A 21,020-nucleotide genomic window follows, 5' to 3' on the forward strand; every position below is an offset into this window, starting at 1 on the left:
TGTTGCTTTGCTTAGAAAAATGTCTGTTTCCTGCTTAGTAATGCTTATAGAGTTCCTTGTAATACTGTGCTGGGATTGTCAGTCTAGTTAACCCCTTGAGTGCCCATGACGAGATGGTCTCGTCATGGGCCGCGGTTGCGCTGTGCCCATGACGAGACTATCTCGTCATGAGCCCCGCCCGCTAATGAAACGCCCGGCACAGGGCGTGGAAAGGGCGGGGCACACAAGAGGTTAAATACAGTTATGCCCCAACTGTCATTGTTCTGCGCTATGAATGAGCCCATCCTTGATATGACTTTACCTGTCATTCAAGTAAACACCTGGCTTTATCCCTCTCAGAGTGGGTCTTTGCCACATATTCAGTGTAATTCAGTGTAATTAAGGCATCTAAGTTTCTCTAGTACTGTGGCACAATTCTCTTTCGCAGACAAAAGTTGTTATTGCTATGTGGGATTACTGACCAACTATAGTTCTAGAGCCTGGATTGATTTGTCTAGTTTAGTTAGATCAGAATTTAATGTTTTCTGGACACCAATCATTGCCCTAATGCATTGGCCTCCGATGTCGACCTTGAAGACCTCCCATTCTAGTAATGCTCTCGTTTTTTCTAAAGTAATAGTGCGCGGCTTCATCAAGAGACTTCTTGAAGGCCTGGTCCACGTGCATGGAGTCTTGCAATTTCCAGATATGGCCCACTGTAAACCAGCCAGTAGGAGATTATTGTTGGATAATTTTCTTCCACAAATATTTTGAGAGATACTTTGTATGCTGGTTTAACGTAACAAATGATCTAATCAGACATACAGGCCATACACTGGAGAGTAGAACAAATACTCTGAATCCAGCATGTTGGTGCAATGATCCTACAAGCTCCCAGCTTGCTACATTCAATTTAACTTCCTCGCTTCTCTTTCAACCATAGTACCATACAGAATGAAATATGACCAGTCCAAACTAATGTCCATGACTCAATTATAATCTCTGCTTAGCATCACTGGACCATGTGGCCAACTAGCAAACAGCTCTAATGAGGTTTCTTTTAAGGCCGACTGGTCTGTATTAGTAGCATAGATGCTACAGAACACTTTGTCCGCCCGCCATCCTGTCGGAGAATGGGACTGCCTGCCATCGGTGCGGGGGTCCCGTTGCACACATTAGGATGCGCCCGCCACACTGGCAGGCGCATCCTGCATTCCTGACATTGCGGCGGGTGGTGCTCTCAGCACAGCCCGCCGCAATGCCAGGAAGGCATGTCATGCACTTCCATGCACAACGTGGCAGGCACCAAGTTGTGCATGGAACTGCAGGGGGGTACTATAGGTACCCCCCATGTGCACCCCCCACAATCCCTGGGGGCCCACTATGGGCCCCCAATGGCAAAAACCGCCTACATCCCCGCATTTATGCCAATATGGATGGCGGTGTCTCCCTGACACCACCACCATGTTAGCTGCTTTTCCGCCCGGTCGACTCTGCGACCGGGTGGAAAACCGGCGGACGGTCTTTCCGTCCGCCGGGGTCCCCCCCCCCGCCATGGTAATGTGGCGGGGGGAATTCGGAAGCAGGCGGTGGTTTTTAGCAGGCGGATCGCCACCACCATATGGGCGGTGGCAATCCGCCCGCTATCCAAATGAGCCCCTAAATCTCTCCCATCCAATTTCCCCATAACCAGTACGCATCTGCTGTTCTTTTATATGAATGTGTCTAGCTAAGGGGCAAAGTAAGTGCCTCGCAAATCCACAGCAAGGCATCCCAGTGTATGACGTGAATCTTGTGGCAAATAATTGTCCTCTTCATCTATGCTGTAGCATTGGGATCTCTTCTTAGTCAACTATGTCTCTGGGAGGAGCACAGTGTGTAATTCCATACGTTAGATAACAGAGGACGAGGCCAGTTTATGATCTGGATATTTGGCAAGTTTCACCACACCCTTTTTAGGCTTTGTCTCCACATCATTGTTTCCTTTTCTCCTGGGTGGTGGGACCCGGATCAGAGCTGTACGTCAGCGGATGGCTGTGCCTCCATTACCGCTGAGTCCCCAGAAGTTGTCAACTCCTGCTTTGCTTCTCGTGATTTGAGAGTAACTTCCACTTAATGGTCTAGAGCCTTGCAATAGACTTGCTGTGTGAGTGTCAGTTCCTAGGCCCAGATCTTCTTCCACATTATGGATCTTCTCGTTTATGGCCCCAACTGCTGAGGTGAAAAATGAAATAATCGATGGACACTTACGAGCAACCTTTGAGTCAGCCGGGCCAATAGTAATTGTAGATGTATGCTTTCCCATACTTGCAGCTGCACTTCAGATGAAAGAGGGGTGGAACGGCGTGGCGGGATGGCAGAAGCGCTTTTAGGGTGATGCAGGAGGCGCCACCCCCCTTGGGCTGCACATCCTGGCGTGTGGGTGAGTGGGGGATGAAGTCCTCAAGGTCTGTTGTGGTCCGTGGGGGTAGGAGACACCAAGACTTTATGTGTCCCACATGGCGGGATAACAGGTGCTTTTAGTGCGATGAAGAAGTCCCCGCCCCATTGGGCCACAGTCTGCAGCTGCGCCTCCTGGTGTGTGGGTGAGTTGGAGTTGAAGTCCCCAAGGGCTTTTGTGGTCTGTGGGGGTAGGAGACCCCAAGTCGACTCCTAAGCATTTCCGCAACCTAGAGACCCAGGGGAATCAGGGTGATGTGGCTTGTTCTGTTCCTGGCCTGTTTTCTTTCCTAGAACGCCTTGCAAAGTTTAACATATGAGTCAAGCAAACACTTATCTCATTTGAAAGAGTAAATGGCCAAGGATTTAGGCTTTATGCGTGAAGGGCAATGATGTGACCATGATATTCAAAGAATAAAATACCCTCCGTCATAAGTTAATTGGATATTGCAAGCCACCTCTAAGTTCCATAATATTGTAAAGGAACTGTGTATGATCACTGAATCCGTTGGTGACTTGCTTTATCCTTGTAATGTACAGTATGGTATGAGCCAGCCATGTAATCCCATATATTACATGGTTAAGTTATGTTTGTTATGACCTTAGCAAGATCTAGTTTCCCAAACAATTTAATGTTATTGGATGCTCTAGCCCAACATTCACGGGTTGCAGTAACATTCTTAAAAATTGTTATGTTAGCCAGTTGATGGACTTGAATGAAGCAGTCTTTTTAAAAATTGAATTCTGAGGAACAGTTACAAACCAACTGATGCTATAAGACCGGTGTGGTCCCTTTCCCAACTCCCCCTCCCAAATTACCCCCAAACTGTCCCCAACAAATCACACTCACATCCCCAAACACTCGGACATGAACTCCATTCTTTCTCTATCCCCCAAAGACATTCATTATGGAAATAGCACAGATAAATTCACCATAGTGCAAGACACCATTGAAATTCACTGTGTACTGAAGGAGGTGTAAGGTCCTCAATCTGGGGGCACCTTACCACAGATCCCTATTATCTCATTCTGTGTACAATAGCGGAGAGTAAAACATACTCTGGAAATTGCCTATGTCTTTGTTCAAGTGTTCTGTAAGTCTTTCCATCGACATTGTGTCTCGTAAGGTCCAAAAATCACATCTCCACAGAGATTCCCATCCGCTTGTTTCAATTCCTGGATCTCCCACAGGCTACAAAAGGTGATATTTACATCTCCACAATTCACCCCTTTCATTATGCAGACTAAACATCTGCTGCCGGAACAGGGACCCCCTCTGGCCCTTCAATTTAAGAATAGTTTCTTATCAAATGAGCTTAGTTGTTACATTATCACCGCCTTGCCTCCAGCAATCACCTGTAGCCTTTGAAGCCTGTTGCTTTTGAGAAGCTTTTTTGTCTGCTGGTGAATGGGATCGATAATTTCTCTTTGAATCATTAACAAATAGTAAGCTTATTTTTTAGTTTAAGATATTCAAATGAACAAAGGTAAATTGTTCGATAGTATTATAGTATTATTTTGCATAGGGAGCAAACACTAACTGATCAGCAGGTAATCAGGAACCTTTTTCCTGGGCTTCACTTTTGTTGAGGCCCTAAATCCTGTACATTATGGCTAATAATTAGCAGGCGTGATATCATTCATGTAAATTATGGGTTATGAAACTTCTGCAATGTGCTTAAGAACAATATCGAAACATGCAATACAAACCTCACATTTGCAAGCTGAAAGGAGAGGAGTTGGCCTAACGGCTAGGGCGCTCGACCTAGGACCTGGGGAACTGAGTTCGAGTCTCGGTAATGACGCCGAACATCCTGTGATTCTGGGCAAATTACTTAGGGGCATATGTATCAAACTCCCCTTTAGCGAATCCTAATTTCCGAGATTTTGCGATTCGCAAATTCAGATTCGCTAAACGGGATGTATAAAATAAATCGCTAATCATTTGCGATTACTTAAAAATCGCAAATAATTTGCAGAATCCCGTATTGCGATTTCTTAATAGCGAAATTCGCTAATTAAGAAATCGCAAAAACGGGAATCTGCAAGCCTGGTGCAGGCTGATGACATCACAAACAGGAAACTGTAGTGATTGCCTGCACCTGCTCACCTGAGCCACACCCAGAGGCTGCTTGTGGAGTGTGAGGAGGCTTTCCTGGAGACAGCAACCAGCAATGGATCCCAAACAAAACCAGCAGGGCAAGGATGCAGAAAAAAGAAAGAGAAAACACAAGTTTTCAGAAAAGGAGCAGGAGGTCCTCATTGAGGAGATGGTCTGCAGCCATGAGCTCCTCTTTGGGAAGAAGGCACTCAAAGTCCCAGAGGCCAGGAAGAGGAAAATCTGGCTGGAAATACAGAGCAAGGTGAATGCTGTTGGAGTCACCACACGCACCATCGAGGAGCTGCGCAAGCGGTGGTATGATATGCGCCAGAGGTCCAAGGAGAGGGTGGCAGCCAGACTCAAGGATGCCAATCAGACTGGAGGAGGACCATCCACTGCAGAGCAGCCAACCCCCCATGAGGAGCTCGTGGAGTCTACCCTCCTGCCTGAGAGCGTTGGTGGTTTGGCTGCAATAGACAGCTCCGACCCCTCATCCAGCAGACAAGGTAAGATGCATGCCAAATCACCCTGCACTCCTCCCCATCCCTTGCACACTCCCCCAAATGCGCATAGTAAACTCCCAACATGCCAATCCAGCCCAGGTCTTACAGCACACCCAGCAATGCATCATGGGACTCGTAGTACTGTGTCTGACTGTGTGTCCATGACACCATCACAATTAAATGCAACATATGTGTTTTGGGGATCATTGAATGGAAATGTGTCAGAGGTTAGCTGTCAAAGAATTGTAACTTTATTGAGTGCCACATGCAGACAGTAACACAAACTCATGTAGTCCCCTTTACATCCACAGCACACGGCATGCCACAAGAAGACAGCGCAGAGGGAGCGGAGCCTGCAGACCCTGCGGACTCCAGCGATGACACAGAGCAGCAGCCAATTCAGCGCAGGAAGCGCGCACATGTGCCCCCACTGCCTCCATTTGAGGACGAAGTCCCAGCAACAGGCGATGACACCGACAGGAGAGAGGGGAGTCAGGGTGTGACAGACATGCCCCGTCATGACGCACCAACACCAAGGCAAAGGGAACAAGCCATATCCAGGTCAAGACCCAGGAGCAGCACTGCAACAGAAGGAGAAGGCACCGTGTTCTCCGGCTTGGAACAGTGCATGCTGCAGGAACAGCGCCTGCAAAGCAAGGCAATGCGGTCAATAAATCGCCAGCTAGGCCGCATACATCAGGACAATCGCAACATGGTAGCGGCAATACATGAGCTCTGTGCCACTTTGAGGGACACCCAAGCTGCCAATGACAGGGCTGGACGACGTGCCAATGCACGGCTACACAATTATACAAAGGCAGTCAACCGCCTCTGCACCACCACCAGCGCACTCACACGCAGAAGCGTAACCATGCAGGTGGACATGGCACATTGCTGCCAGGACATTGCATGAGGGCTAGAGCAGGTAACCACTGCTGTGGAACAGCTGCAGACAGCCAATGCTGGTGGCAGCGCACTAATGGCCTCTGCTGAGAGTGAGGACACATCGAGTCGCAGCAGCATCACTCCAACCTTGCCAGGTGAAAGACGCCGCAGTGACAGACAGGTAGCAGGCCAAGGGCGCACCATGGGGGGCACTCACCCTGGACGGCACCGACGGAGGTGATCATCTGCGGGGACACTGACTGCAACACGGGTGCATTTACCCGAAAAGGCTGTTTGCCCTATTACTTGTGCCTTCTCTGCACTGTGTGTACAACATGTGCTGGGGACAATTACAATTTCTTTCATGTGAAGTGTGATTAAACACTTGACACATCATCAGGCTTTGTAGTCTCATTTCCTCAATACTCACCTAAAAGTAGTTTTGTGTGATCTCAGTCCGTCTCTGACGTCCAGCAGCTGCCCCAACTCCTGGTGCTGGTCTGGCAGGGGGAGCAGGGCGCTCGTCATCCGATGTGTCTGTATCGGTCACATCAATTGTGGTGCCTTTCCTCATTGCCATGTTATTTAGCATTGCACAGCTTGCCACGATTTTACAGCAGGTCTCAGGGCTGTATTGCAGTGCGCCTCCACTTTTATGCAGGCACCTGAAGCGGCTCTTCAGGATTCCGAAGGTTCGCTCAATGACACAGCGTGTAGATCTGTGTGCCCTGTTGTAGCTCCTCTCACTTGCATTTGCAGGATCCAGGTATGGGGTCAGGATGAAGTCGCGCACTGCATAGGCACTGTCACCTGCATGGAAAAAAACACAGTGACGTGTGCAATGTATTTACCGAGCAGGTACCCCTCCCCAAACTCTCCAGCACTCAGACGTCTGTGTATTCCACTGTGTCGGAAGATGAAGGAGTCATGTGTACTGCCGGGGTATTTGGCTACGATGTCTGTGATGTGATACTTAGCGTTGCACACAATCTGTATGTTGAGGGAATGGTAGCATTTCCGATTCCTGTAGACATATTCAGTTTCTGCTGGGGGTGTGATGGCCACATGGGTCCGTCAATGCAGCCAATGACGTGGGGGAAACGTGCAATCTGGTAGAAGTCCAGTATCGTTTGCTGTAATGCCTGTTGGGTGGTGGGGAAGTAAATGTGATGTGAGAGCCTCAGTAGCATTGCATCTAGGAAGGCATGGAAGAAGCGCGAAAGTGCACTCTGTGACACCCCACCAACCTCCGCTATGACCCGTTGAAAACTCCCTGACGCCAGGAGGTGCAGGGAGCACAGGACCTGCACATGTGTGGGAATTGTTTGTGTCCTGCGAGTAGGGTGCTCCAAGTGGGGTTTCAGCTCCTCAATCAGGTCCATTATGGTCTGTGGGTGCAGTCTGTACTTGTCATAGATGTCTGGAACAGGGTGATGCGCAGCCTGAAGATACGTTCCTGTCTCATTCTCCTGTGAGCAAGGGCCCGAATACGCAGCCTCCTGGCTATCACGTACATTGCAGCCATTGTGGGTGTGTTTGTTGCATTGTGGGCTGGTTTTTGTACCTTGCACCAGTTTACCACCTGCAAGCAATTGGTGTTAATAGCGATTTCTTAAATTGCGAATTTTGTGAAATCGCAATTTGCGACAATTTCATACATGTGTTTGCGATTTCTTAGCTAGCGATTTCTTGTTAGCGATATTCGCAACGCTAAGGAATCGCAAATTAAGTATTCGCTAGGAAATTCGCTGTTTTCTTGTTTCGCAGCCTAAGAAATCACTAATTTAGCGATTTCTTATTTTTCTGTTTGAAAGTGTGTCATACATATGAAATAGCGAAAAATCAGTCGCAAACGCTGTTTTTTGCGATTCGCAGCGTTTGCGACTAATTTTTCCTTTCATACATATGCCCCTTAATCTCCCCGTGCCTAAAAAAAAAAAAATGAATGTGTGTCCTCATGTAACGTTACTGGTGCTATGTAAAGCGCTCTGATACCTGATTGGATTCGGATCTAGTTCGCGCTATATAAAAGTCTGCAAAAAAAAAAAAAAAAAGAGCAGCTTAAAAAGGCATGTTCACCTCTGACAAACTGTCTTTTCACTAATTGTGAATGCATATAGTGTGATAGTAGTTTAAGAAACACTTTTACAGGGTATTTTCTCCGTTTAATTGTTTTTCTTCTCCTTGCAGAATGATAGTGGGGTGTACTTTGAAGCACTGTAGTGCAACTGGAGACGGCAGCAAGTCATTCATCCTACTGCTCTGCGATGTACTGAGAGGACTCGAAAGCCTTGTTCATAAAAATGAAGGTGGACTGTTTAGTGGGCCTTTAGTAAAAGGAACAAAGCATGGAAAATACAGCCATACGCTCAAAAAAATATGTCACTCCCTGCTAAGGTTTCAGATTGAGGTGCTGGAGAAGGTCATTGGCCGACACCTCCGTAAGCATTTCCTGTCTGTGTTTTCCCCATCCAACAAAAAAGCTGGATTGTCCAAAGATTCACTGACGTCAACTTTGGGAGCCTACTTCTCTGGAAAAATTGGAACCATTAATCAGAAGTTCATTACCGAAATAGCTACTGACTTTTTCATCAGGTGTGTTGCCAGTGGCCATAACATGGAAGACGCGATGAGAGTAGTGGATGAGTTCTTCTTTGAACTTCACACCCCTGTTTTTGGCCTTCCTGTGGCAAGGTCAAGGGTTCTCTCTGGGCTCGTGCTCCACAGAGACTTTGCTGTGTTCTGCCAAGCTGAGGGAGACCTTAGGGGACTCATTGTAACAGAACCGGTCCAGCCTGGCCTTTCCACCACCGGTTTTGACTTGGCAGTCAACTCTGGAGCACAGTTTCTTCGCTTTAAGGACGGGCTGACCAAAAGAACAGAAGGCTTCATTAAACATCTTAAGAATAATGGTGTGAATCTCATTTTGTCCAGTGTCAAGCAATCGGAAACCGCTCTTTACTATTGCAAAGTATATGGAATCTCGCTTGTAGACTGCCTTTCAGCAGAAGACATCTCTCTCCTCTGCAGAGTCACCGGGGTATCGCCTGAATACAAAACCTCCTGGGAGAGGTCACAAGGCGAGGTCACGGAAACTCTGAAAGCAACATTCTGTCGTCCAATTCTTCTCGGCTCCCACAGGTATGTGCATCTGGGTGTGGTCAGCACTGGTGCCTTTGAGCCACACAGCTTGGTCCTCTGTGGACCAGTGAAGGGCCTCACAGAGCAACATGTCTCAGCTTTCCATGGAGCAGTTAAGTTGGTCCGGCAGCTGTTCAAAGAGCTTGATGCCATTTGTAACGAAGATTCAGATGAGGAAAAGCAGACAAGTGACCAGTGCTTCAGACATGGAGATGTTTTCTCTCATTTTGATATTCAGGTGGAACGCCACAACAAACAGAAAGACAGACAATACATAGACTCTTCTACAGGGAAGGATGTTGATCATGTTAAAAATGGAACAAATTTGCAAAACAGATCCAGAGAGAACGTTACCTTGAATGTTGAATCTGAAGGCACGGAAACGCTTCCCAAATTGCTGCACGCAGGCTGCAGCAACAACAGTGACGGCAACCCATGCACTGAATTACAGGCTGAACAGGGTATGCAAGGAAATATTGGGCAAGGAGAAAACTCAGAAGAAGACAATATCACATTGCACTTTACTCAACAGCTGAGTAGCAACAGGGCCTGCCGGGAATCAACCCAATGTCAAGAAAAGTGTTTGCAAAGTGAGGCCTGTAACAGTGGGTGTTACAGAGCTCATGAGTCATTCATACCAGCCGGGTCAGTCATGCCAGTTGGAGGAACATTTGAGATCCTGTTACATTATTACCTAAATCAATATGCAGCACAAAGCAAACATTCCGAGCTTGCACAGGTCACCACATTATTTGCAAACGCACTGTTAGGTATTCCAAGAAGCCTTCGCCGGATTCCCAAAGGAAATGCACAATTTCTGCAAGCCTACGCTGCGACAATCAATGCCGTGCGATTGAGCAAGCCAGTGCTTATGAATCAGAAAGGCTTGGAGTCTGTCTGCTGTAAATACCAGCTGCTGGCGTCTGTGCTTCATTGCGTCACCAGCCTGGTGACAGTTGAATCAGTGATTGCCATTAAGAAAGAGCCGCAAAATGTAGATGATAGTGAATCTGAAATATGAATCTGGAAAGTCATAATTGCTTTGTTCCATTCACGTTGCAGCCTTTCTTAGGTTTCCAGCTCTTGCTTCATGTACAGCTGCATAACAAATTCTCAGTGTTGTATGCACTCAACAGTGGCAAAATTAAATCTGTTTCTGTTTTTTTCTCTTTTAAAGATGTGTTTACTGGCTCTTAAAAACCCATCTACTTTTATTTTCTTTATGCTGTCTAAGGCTTTTAATACAATTGGGAATATCAATTTATCCATTAGAATCTTTTTGCAAAATAAGCTCAATAGCATTGAAAATGAATTTCTAACTTACTTGGGACACATTCCTTTCAAGAGATAAAGATATCAAAATAAAGAATGTAAATTTACTAAGTGTGATTGGATAAAATGTGTGGCATAGCCGCATAGAAAATCAATTATATTGCATTGTACCCATTGTATTGCATGTGTTCTATCACATGACAAAAAATATCACATCGCAAGGTAAGTCTTAGTAAGCAGATGTGGAGTTGGCAATGGTAATTGTATGTTTTCTTTGATATGGTTTTTTTGTAGATTGATATCAACAACTTACATGACATAAGATCATAGAAACGTAATCCACACACCAGAATTAGAAGTTTTTCACATATCACTCAAATGTATCCTTTAAACTGTGAACTGAAAGTCTCTTGCAAGCTTGGTTTCGCCAGGGGGCGCAGGAGTCTCCGCCTCAGGCTGCATGTAATCAGGAATTGAATAGAAAGGAGGTGTGCTAACGTTTACAAAGTTCTCAAAGTCGATGGTATTAAGTGCACATTCATTTCCGATCATGTTCCTTTATATTCTCACTCTGCTCCTGACCTGTTTCCGTTGAATACTATATGCTTTCTGATCAGGGACAGACTGCAAGAACACTGTCACTGACTCTCGCCGGCATTGCCCAATCCGATACAAGTATATTTTGGTCCCTAATGTCAGCTTCTCATGCTGGTGAAGTTACAGTTTGTGCTCCCAGCTTTACTGCTTCCGAGTCCAGGATTTCTGGTTTTCTTTCGGCCTACCCTGGAGGCCTTCTGCAGTCTTAAGAGACGTATGTCTTGGTCCTGTCGCTATATGTGCGAACTTGCTTTCAGTTCTTGCACTTTTTAAAGAGACCATTGTCTCCGTTACGGCAGGGCAGGCCTTAGGAATGCTATTACCCAGCACCCTAGGGTACAGGATACCAGGGCATTAGTTGTGTACCTATTTATATTCTACAGTGCCAAAATACCACCTGGTGCCACATAAGAACAGTTGACAGATGGCAGGGACCCTTGGCATGGTCTTCCGTGGCAGCCAGCAAGCAGTATTGCAAGTCATATAACTTGTTCTGATGAGCAGTGATGAGTAAAAGCCTTCTAGCCTGCAAGACTTAACCAAACCCAGACTTATGTTTACTGTGTATTATATAAGGATATTAATGTGGAATTGAACGCGTGTTGCTATGAATTGTTTGTGTATTATTTTTTAAGTACGTCATAGCAGAGGCAAGGCTGTGCTCTACGCCACACTTGCAAACGCAAGAGCAGCACAAGCAGAGCTTACACACACAGCCCTCAGACCAGGGTGAATTTGCTATTCAGATCAGGCACCTGGAATGCACTGAGTTGGGTTTTTCGGTTATGTGGTTCAGTGGGAAACAACCCCATAAGCACACAAGATGTTGTACTAAAGAGCAAGGAGATGGTTGTACAGATGAAGAGCAGCAAGTGAAACAAACCGGTGCAAAAAGGGAGCAAGACAGGGAAGGCAAGCAGCCCTAAGGTGTACAAGCACCAAAAGGACCCAAACACTGGGCAAACACACAGGCTTACCATTAGGGGCGTATGCAGGCAGGACTCAGAATTTCTTACACAAATAAACTCAGTGTCTCTTCATTCAGATTGTTCTTACAGATATCACTCTGCGAGCCCGGCGGAAAGGGGGCAGCAGGAGTTAATCTGTATCTTGACTCCAGGCCACAAACGCGGATCATCTTAATATACACGAGAGAAGCCCCAATGGGTCCAGCTGGAAACTCGATGAAGAGTCCTAAAAAATAGTAACAATATATTCTCAAGGCACTTTAGACTAAATGAAAGACAAGACAACGGATATGGCAGAGTGTGCCCCCTGGATTTCAAACATACGCAGGTGGGGGCAAAATAGTATATACAACTCTAAAGCCCAAAGGGATACAGATACAATGTGAGCAGCGAAGATTGCACCAAATCAACTAGCACAGGTAAGACCGAAGAAACAGGAACAAAAGCATAAGGCACGCAAGACAAAAGGGCAGAGCTGGAGACGGAAGAGAGCAAGTCAACTACAAGGAACCTAACGACAGTAGCAAGCTTGCAAGAGCAATAATATATCAAGGTAAAGCTGGAAAAGGAACAATGCAGGACACACATACTGTGACAAATCTGCAGCAAGTTGGACAGGAACATGACACAGACTTTGATGGAAGCAAGTTGGGAATGGTGTACCAAAGAGGCAACAAGAGTAAGGATGTTTAGTCATTGAGGGCGTCCTGCAAGCCCTGGGACAGTCACATAACTGGGCTACAAAGTCACTGGTGTTTGTAAGCATATTTCCTCATGAGGCCTGTAAAAGAGCGGTGAAGATTCTAAAGACGTGCGCTATTGCTCAGAGGTTGCCAGGTTTTTGGGAAGATGTTAAGTGGATTCTGCGATCTGTAGTCCATGACAAAAATGTAGATTTCCCAGTGTGTCCAAGACTGGAATGATCTGTAGGTAGTAGTTCTATAGGGGTTTTGGACAAGTTTCCTTGATGGTTTCTGGTCTGCAGCTGTTCATGTACAGCATCTCCAAGAGACAAAAGGATGCATTTGTAGCATTCTCCTGTATGCCTATATTGGATTAAACTGAGGCCCAATGCAATTGTTAACTACAATAACGTTTACCATTTAAATTTGTTTGTGTAAAGTGCCACTAACCACTTTACGGAGCCTCCATGCACGTTCGAGCGTGGGTACATATAACGATTGTTGGGTAGTATGATAGTATTTTGCAGAACCTTATAATGTTGAGCCAGATAGCAGAGACAAACTGGAAGAAAAACATCAGTCCAGGCAACAATGTTCACCCCTGCTCCTCACTGCAGAAGGCTGCAACTAAAATGGAAGAATAGGAGTATGGTTGAGTCATGACAGCCCACCCAGCTCTGAAACCAGCCCTCTAGCCTCCAACCCACTGGGGAAATACCGACTTCGTGGAATGGCCATTTTGGCTTTGCTGGGTGGTCCTTCAGATAATGATTCAACTTACTGAAGAAGCCACCATTAAATGTATCCCAAATGACAAAGCCTTAAAAGAACAGAGTTCTTCCAGTCAAGTGAAATAGGACTCTGGTTTTGGGCATCTGGCCTGCCTAGGATTCTGTAAACAACTGTGAAGAAATATCTCGGAGCGGAATCAATTATCCAAATGCCGCAAAGACGAGGCAAGTCCTTAAGGATTTGTGCATCTTGTCAAAGTAGTTCTCAGATCGCAGCTACAGAAGTAGAGCATTCAATGGGGAGGAGCTGAGAACCTGGCAGACTCGGCCACTAGTTCTTTTACATCTAGTCAGTCAGGGGGGTTGATTATCTATGAAGCGTCATATGTACTATGCATAGAGTTTTGAGTGGCACCCTATCTTTACTGGAAGGCAGTGAAGTAATCTCAATGCATGAATGTTGTGGTCCTGTTGTTTTCAGATTGAGCACCAGGCGTGTGTTTAGATTTTAACTCTTTGGAGTTTAGATAGAATTGCTTTAGGGAGGACCACGTGCAAGCTGGTGTAGTAGTAATGAAGGACGAGCATGACTACTGCAGGCTTTACAAAGATTGTGTTACAGCAGTGGAGTTATAGTAGATTCAGTTTTGTAGCAAGATTCGGTAGAAAACCATTTTGGAGACCGCCTAGGTTTCTAGCGTTATCATTTGGGATAGGTGGAGAGAAATATTTCTCAAGACAGGTAAATGGTAAGGGGTAGGGTTGACATGGTACAGGAGATGGATTTCTGTTTTATCGCATTTGAGGCACAGGCAGTATTTCTGCATGCAAGACAGTGAATCAGGTTCTGGCCATTGCTGGGTTCATCAGTGTGGCATCTGTGTACATGTGGAAATCTATCCTTTATGAGTCTAAGATGACATTGAGGGGGGGTCTCTTTAAATGTAGAATTGAGTTAGTGATAAGCCAGAGCCCTGGTGGATGTCACTTTTGAGACTGGGTATTCTGGAGATGAACAGACTGTGTTTGACCTTGACTGAACAATTACTTAGGGAAGACTCAAACCATGTGAACACTGTTACTCTGATGTAGGCTGAGCTAGACAATCTATTGATTACCTGCTGATGGATCAGTTGTGTTTAGAGATCCAACAGAATTTGAGTTCAGGGGTGGCCCTGATAGCAGCTGTTGAGTTTCTTTGTTTACTATAGAAACAAACTTCAGTATCTGGTTGACTGGGAAGGTTTATCTACCTTCTGAAAAATCCTGAGAACCAGCTCATTTTGTTCATTTTTTGTTTAATACAAAGTTTCTATTGTTATTGCACTACACACATGACAATCACTTCACACCAGTAAAGTTACAGTCTCTTGCCATCAGACAGAATCCACACCTCTATAGCTCCGTAGATGGGTATATTCAATAAAAAAGTAGCCAGTCACCAAGTTACCCATACTCAGGTCTGTTCATCCCCCCACCTTGTCTCAGATTGTTCCGCTAGGGGTTCTCTCTCCCCCCTCCCTTATGCCACCCTCTCATATAAACAATCGATACACAAACTTCCGCAGCAGTGCCATGCCGCTTCCCATTTCAATTTGGTTGACTGTCCCAAGACTAAGGGTGGGAGGGTCACCACCACCCAGTATTTTATGACTCCTCTGGGCCCAAGGGGAGTTCACATATCTACCTCCACACTCCGGGGTGACCTCCTGGCTGTCATGTACCCAAGTCATCCATAATGAGTGCTCCCCCCGGTGATCCTATTGGTATCCGCAGGTCCAAGTCACATAAACAGTCAACCAGAGCATCCCAAGTGCACCCCTCCTCAAGGGAGCCACATCCCTGTTTTGCCTCTTGGAGCAGAACCCCACTTTCATGTCCTGCCCATTTAAGAATCTCACTCCAGCACTTAAGTACTCTAGGGACCCCTGCGGCTTTCCAGTTCATCGTGATTTTGCATTGTGCAAGGTCCAAAACCAAATGAGGAAATCTAGACGTGACTTTATGCTACGGAAACCCAACCCACCAAACGGGCCCAGGGAACAAGGTATGTTACGCTGTGCGACATCGTTAAGACAGGCCACCTCTTCCTCCCAAAAGCTCAAAAAGGGAAGGGCACTCACAAACTAAATGGAACATTCCAGCTCCCACCTCCCCACATCAAGGGCATGCAGCCCCAGCTATTTCGTAGAACCTGGTCACTCTTCCAAGTATGAAATATGCCCTATGGAGGAAGTAGAAACTTATCAATTTAAAACAGGCATCCCCTGATACTTTGAGAACCTGGTCCAGGATTTTTACCCAATCCCCTTCCGGAATCAAGGTCCCCAAATCCCCCTCCCACCTTTCCTGAAGATCTGTCAAGGGTGTTACCCCCTCTGCCAGGAGTGCCCTGTAAAAACATGTCACTGCTTTGTATGTTCCTTATGTGGTGCATATACTATGCCAGCCTTGGTGCGTGGGAGGCTCAGCTGCCCCACCCCTCCAATGCTCCCTGATCGCTGCAGTCACAGCACCATGCAGCACTAAGTGCCACCGACCACCCCAGCAGATCGTGCTCCAATTGTAAGTCCTCAAATGAGAGCATCTCATCCGTTTGATACTGGTCTCCCACCCGACTGATACCATGGGCCATCCACTCCTCCAGACCCTGTCAGTCTCCCCCATGGGGTAACCTTTCTATAGTCGCTGCAATAGTAAGTTGGGAGAATATTGGAATCATGTTTTTTTTCTGTAGGCAATGTAACCAACAGTGCGTCATAATGTGGAGTTCCTCTGTCCCGCCTCAAACCACTCGCCGGGGGCACAGGAGAAGCTGAAACAGCGTCCGTACTGTGGGACCGGGGGGGGCCAACCCCCTCCAATCACCAGTCCACCTGCAACCCAGTGGTGAAGTAATTCCATCAATTTTATCCTAATAGACTAGGTCCTTTCTAAAGAGGGGGCAACGTGTTATGTGTACTCACCAGCTTGTTTTATGCAGTTCCTCTGACCACATTTTTTCCTAGTAGATGTCCTTTAGAGACGTTCCGGCTGTGCGTTGAAGGGAGAGACATACTGAATATTGGCGCTGCAGTAAAAGTTTCAGGTGCGGCAGGCCTCAATTTTTGTATCGTGGCGTGCCACCTCTGAGGCTATGTTTCAAACCTAAATCAATCCAGGCCAGCAAATCTGTTGAGGAGGGGTAGCAAAGTAATTTTTAGGTCTCGCCTGAGCCAGTGCATGCGCTGCTCTTGGGAGACTTTTAGTAAGTGGGCTTCAAAAAGCCGACCACAGCTTTTTGTGTGGCCTCGAGCGTGCGGTTACGCGCACAGTAACGCGCACAGGTGCCATCTGGCTTTCCTCTCAGGCCTTTAGCCGTCGCTCTTCCAGGCACGCGCACGTGCAGGCGCACCACTTGCAGGCTCACCTCCTACTCCCCCTCTAAGTTAATAGTTAACTTTCGCGGCTGCGGTGCCGCGCTTGTATTTTAGTGCTTGTTTTCATTCGAGCCGCGCCCCGAGTTAGCCTGTCTTCCCGCACGGTCTTTGCTTGGACACGCTCCTTGCTTTTAGCCTCGCCTCTGCCGTCCCCTAGTTATGCCGGCTGCGGTCCGCACGCGCCTTGTATATCGGGTGTCTCGAGCTGGGATTCTGCTGCACTTGCCTGACTCCGTTTTGTGTCTTGGCACTTTAAGTTTTCTTGTGCTGCCACCCTCGGTGAGTCTCGTTTTACTCTTCTCTCAGTAGCTTCCTGTCCTCTCATAGAAGTATTGGCTTTAAGCAAAGTTTCCCCTGCAGTTTGTAAACTAATGATTTTATTGGTGGGATAGCCCCTGACTGCCTTTCCACAGGCGTTTTCCTTCTGATGGCTGTTTTTCGAGTTCTGCTTAGCTGTTCAGCTTTATTTCGCGAACCCAAGGACTTCATCGCAGTAAACAAATTTAGATGTTGGGGAGATGTGTTGTGTTCATTGGGCAGGCTGCGGGGGAGGGGAAGAGGGCGGGGTGCTACCACTTTCCAGACATTGCACCCGGGATGTCCCGGACAATGCTGGCACTCTCTGGCTTGGCTTGTTATTATTTTCAGTGTTTTGCTCACCACTCGCATAACCTGTAGAAGACTGTACGACGTGCATTGTGCTTGTTTTTTTTGTTTTTTTTACAACTGTATTGGGAAGGCCAGGTTACAAAACACGAGCTTTTGGAGAGAGATTTACTAAACACAACAGCATTGGAGATTTATTCAGGGAGTGTCATCAGCAGGAAGTCCACTTCAGTTTGAAAACGTTGTTGTTTGCTAGGAGTTTCCATCCCTGGCGGCGTACGTGACTAGCATACAACATGACTAAAGCTGGCAGATTTCATCTTGTCTTGCCAATGAAATCAGCAGTACAGATCGCTGCGGGGAGGGGCGGCGTTAACAGCAGGGAAAGTGTAACCCCGACTATCATTTGCAGTTCCCTGCTGATAACTATGTCTCACTCATCCTGTCCTTTCCCTGTTTCACCTCCAACTCACCCGTGTGTAACCTCCATCGCTGACAAAGCCTATTATCTTGCTTCCTGACTTCTCCTGCCACAGTTTCTCACATGTCTTTCTTGCACCGGCCTCTCTGATGTTTTCAACCCCCCCTACCAACCTGTCTGTTATTTGTTTCCTGGGAGTCACCTCACCGACGGCAATATTTTGTGATCTGCCGATAAAAGGTAGATTCTCTGTGCAAGGTCGACGTAGCCTTTCACGTTTCTAAGGTCGCTAAATCTCAGGTGCCTTTAAATTATGTGATAGTAACCCACACGTTCCATTTACAGTAACGTGGTGGTATGAACAGCTTTCTAAAAATGAGTTACTAATCGTGAAGGGTCTAGTCATCCTGCTCATGTCCAAATAGTACATAATCTACAGCCCATGCACTTCCTGAAATACTGAGATTTTCTCCCCTTTAGGGTAGGGACGGGTGGGCAACCATCACTCAGACTACTGAGGTCCTATAAATGCCCTTACGCTTAGTAAGGTCGTTTACCTACCTGTCAGTTAAGTAGCTTCTACTGTGTATACCAGCATAGACCTTCAGGGTGCTCCACTAATACATTCCTTAATAATGCTGCACAATATAAAGACCTTCATTGGTGTGACAAGTCAAACATGCAGCAATGCCAATGTAACCATATTGTGTCCAGAAACACTCTCCCATCTATATTGCAGTCTCCACTGTATTCCTTTCATCCTTTTCAATTCCACGTGCTCTCTCTTGCTCTGCTTTTTGTCTCTCCATCTTCCTTTCCGCTTCATACTTCCTGTCTTCTTTTCTGTTAATTTCACCATTTCATTCCAGCTCTTCTCATCCACCACATGCTCCATCCATTCCTGCCCATCTCAATTAATACATAATATTTATAAATGGCACTTTTACCCTTCCGCCTCTTGCCACTATCCTGTGACTAAGAGACTACCTCTACAGAGTACAACTACTGAAATTACATTTGGTTCTTTCGTTTGTTTAAGCTATGTTAACAGATTTGTATAGCGCTGTATTCCATTAGTATGGTCTTGAAGCACTGCTGTTTTCGAGTATCGTCACATCCTGGTTTTGAGCTTTCTGTAAAAAGCAGCCTGTTTTCTAATGTAGTAGAAATATAGTATCTGAAGACAGGCTGGCATGTAGGCCTTATCTACCCCCGTGAAGTGGAGGCCCTGCACCTTGGAGGGCACAGTTTCAGATGCACGTGAAAAGTTACTGCACATTTCTAACAGCTGTCTGTCTCTGTTTCCACTCTGACTGAAACATCGTCTTTTCGTAAGTTAGGCAGGAGGGCATAGAGAAATGTTGTCCTAACTAAGCCTTGATTGGAGTAATACTGATGGAGGGAAAAGCAAAATGTCACTTCGCTCATTGCATTAAAAAATGCTTGTATTTACGCCTTTGGAACCTTATAAGTGTTTAGTTATCCAGCACAATATCCTTGGTGCAACAACATCAAGTGTTGCATGGCTAAACATGTATAAGGTCCCAAAGGCGAGACCTATTGGCTATGGCAATGCTTGTTTATTTTCTTTCAGCTATGGGAAGCCCAATTGAATATCGTGGAAACACCTTCGGAGTAATGTGTAACTTCTGCCTATATAAGCAAGACTGCAGTATGGATCTGCATGTCGCAACATTGTATCCTTGGTTGCTTATGTGGTTCCAGTTTAGGCTTCTGTTTTTGTCACTCTGGAATCTTTCCTGCACCTGTTTGCCAGCTCTGACTCGCCTGCCTCCTGAGTTTTTTTCTGATACTGCAGTTTGTTGTTCATTTCTACTTGCCTGAATACCAATAAACAAATCCTGGACTCAAGGGATGAAGATGAGAGCCTCCGGTTTTTCCTAGAAGCTAAAAGCAGTAAGACATTTTCTGTCCCACAGAGACCCGCACTTGACACTGCCTTACAGATGCTGATAGTTCTCTGGACGGGTTGGATGAATCATCAGGGCTTGATTGAGAGAAATCCTTCTTTGTTCTAGCACATGCTAATTTTTGTAACCTTTAGAATGAGCATGGCAGGCCATGCATTCAAGAAGTAGTTCTATTTTAAGCCAAAATTGTAGGAAGCTAGCTCTGTATATACTATACCAAAATGAGGTATAGTGTGCACAGAGTCCAGTGGAACCCCAAAGGTAGGCATAGGTAGAAGTAGATAGCACCTTACTCTCTATTTGTGGTAGTGTAGGAGAGCAGTAAGGCTTTATCAGAGGGAGTGTAAAGTATTTGTTGTACACACTCAGGCAGCAAATGATGTCACACACACGTAGACTGAAGTTAGACCAATTTGTTGGTATAAAAAACAATATTTATTTTCTAGAACCAAGCAAGCCTAGTACAGGTAAGTGTAAATGTTACTTTTAAAGGCAGGTTGAACAATACAAGCAAGCTGAATGAAAATGTCTTTGTTACAGGTGTGTAAATCTTTTCAATACGGTGGAATTACGGTCAGATTACTTTTGATTATTTTACAGATTACTTTATGGATAACTTTTTTACTCAGTGTGATATGCCTAGATATCATACTTGGACATTTCCTAGAGAAAAGGTAAGTAAAGCAGTTTTTAATTATTTGCAGTTTTTTAAGTTCTCATACAAAACCAACTCCACACAGCAATTTTCAAGGAAAAACAGTCAATGTATTCCTATGGAGAAAATGTGGTTATCGGTTAACAGGTAAGTATTTGGTTGTGGGGGTTGGTATTCTGGGGTTAAAACCAGAGTTCTCCCAGGGTCAAGGATGCACTCTTGAAACACCCTCAGCAGCATTAGGGCGGCCGGGTGCAGAATGCTGACGGCCAATGTTATCCAATAGGGGATAGAGGGCATCCGATTGGTGGCTGCTCACAAGCAGGCCACAGGGTTGAGGGCAGTGCTTTAAATGGGCCGGTACTCACCGGTACTGAGTACCGGCACTTCTTTTTTTTACCCCCAAGAGTACCGGCACTTTTTCCTTACAAAGGAGAGTACCGGTACTCATTCAATCCGGTCGTCGTTCGTTTCAGGTACAGTGAGCATGCGTCACATTTTCGCACTGTGACACATGCTCACATGATGGCTGTAATGTGTGCCGTGGCGCAGCAGTGACGTGGCACAGCCAAGCAACGTCTGACGTCACCTGCCAGGTAGTTGTTTGGCGCGAAGGATCGGAAGCCGTTTAAAAAGGCCAGTTTAGGCTGGTTTTCCCGTTTCGGTTTCCCAGTGCAGGACGGAAAGCA

The 21,020-nt window shown here is 46.1% G+C and overlaps 1 protein-coding gene across 3 annotated transcripts in view; it reads left to right on the plus strand.

The window, feature by feature from the left end:
* BBS10 (Bardet-Biedl syndrome 10) overlaps nucleotides 1–10,426 on the plus strand; it is a 93,120-nt gene extending 82,694 nt beyond the window's left edge. For all 3 annotated transcript variants that reach the window (XM_085653863.1, XM_085653865.1, XM_085653864.1), the window contains one exon: nucleotides 8,098–10,426. In XM_085653863.1, the coding sequence (XP_085509989.1) occupies nucleotides 8,098–10,069 (1,972 nt within the window). In that variant the 3' untranslated portion in view covers nucleotides 10,070–10,426. The remainder of the gene's footprint in view (nucleotides 1–8,097) is intronic.
* Nucleotides 10,427–21,020: the final 10,594 nt, after the last annotated feature.

The sequence above is a fragment of the Triturus cristatus genome, chromosome 4_1 (genome assembly GCF_964204655.1).
Source record: "Triturus cristatus chromosome 4_1, aTriCri1.1, whole genome shotgun sequence".
NCBI classification, from domain to species: Eukaryota; Metazoa; Chordata; class Amphibia; order Caudata; family Salamandridae; genus Triturus; species Triturus cristatus.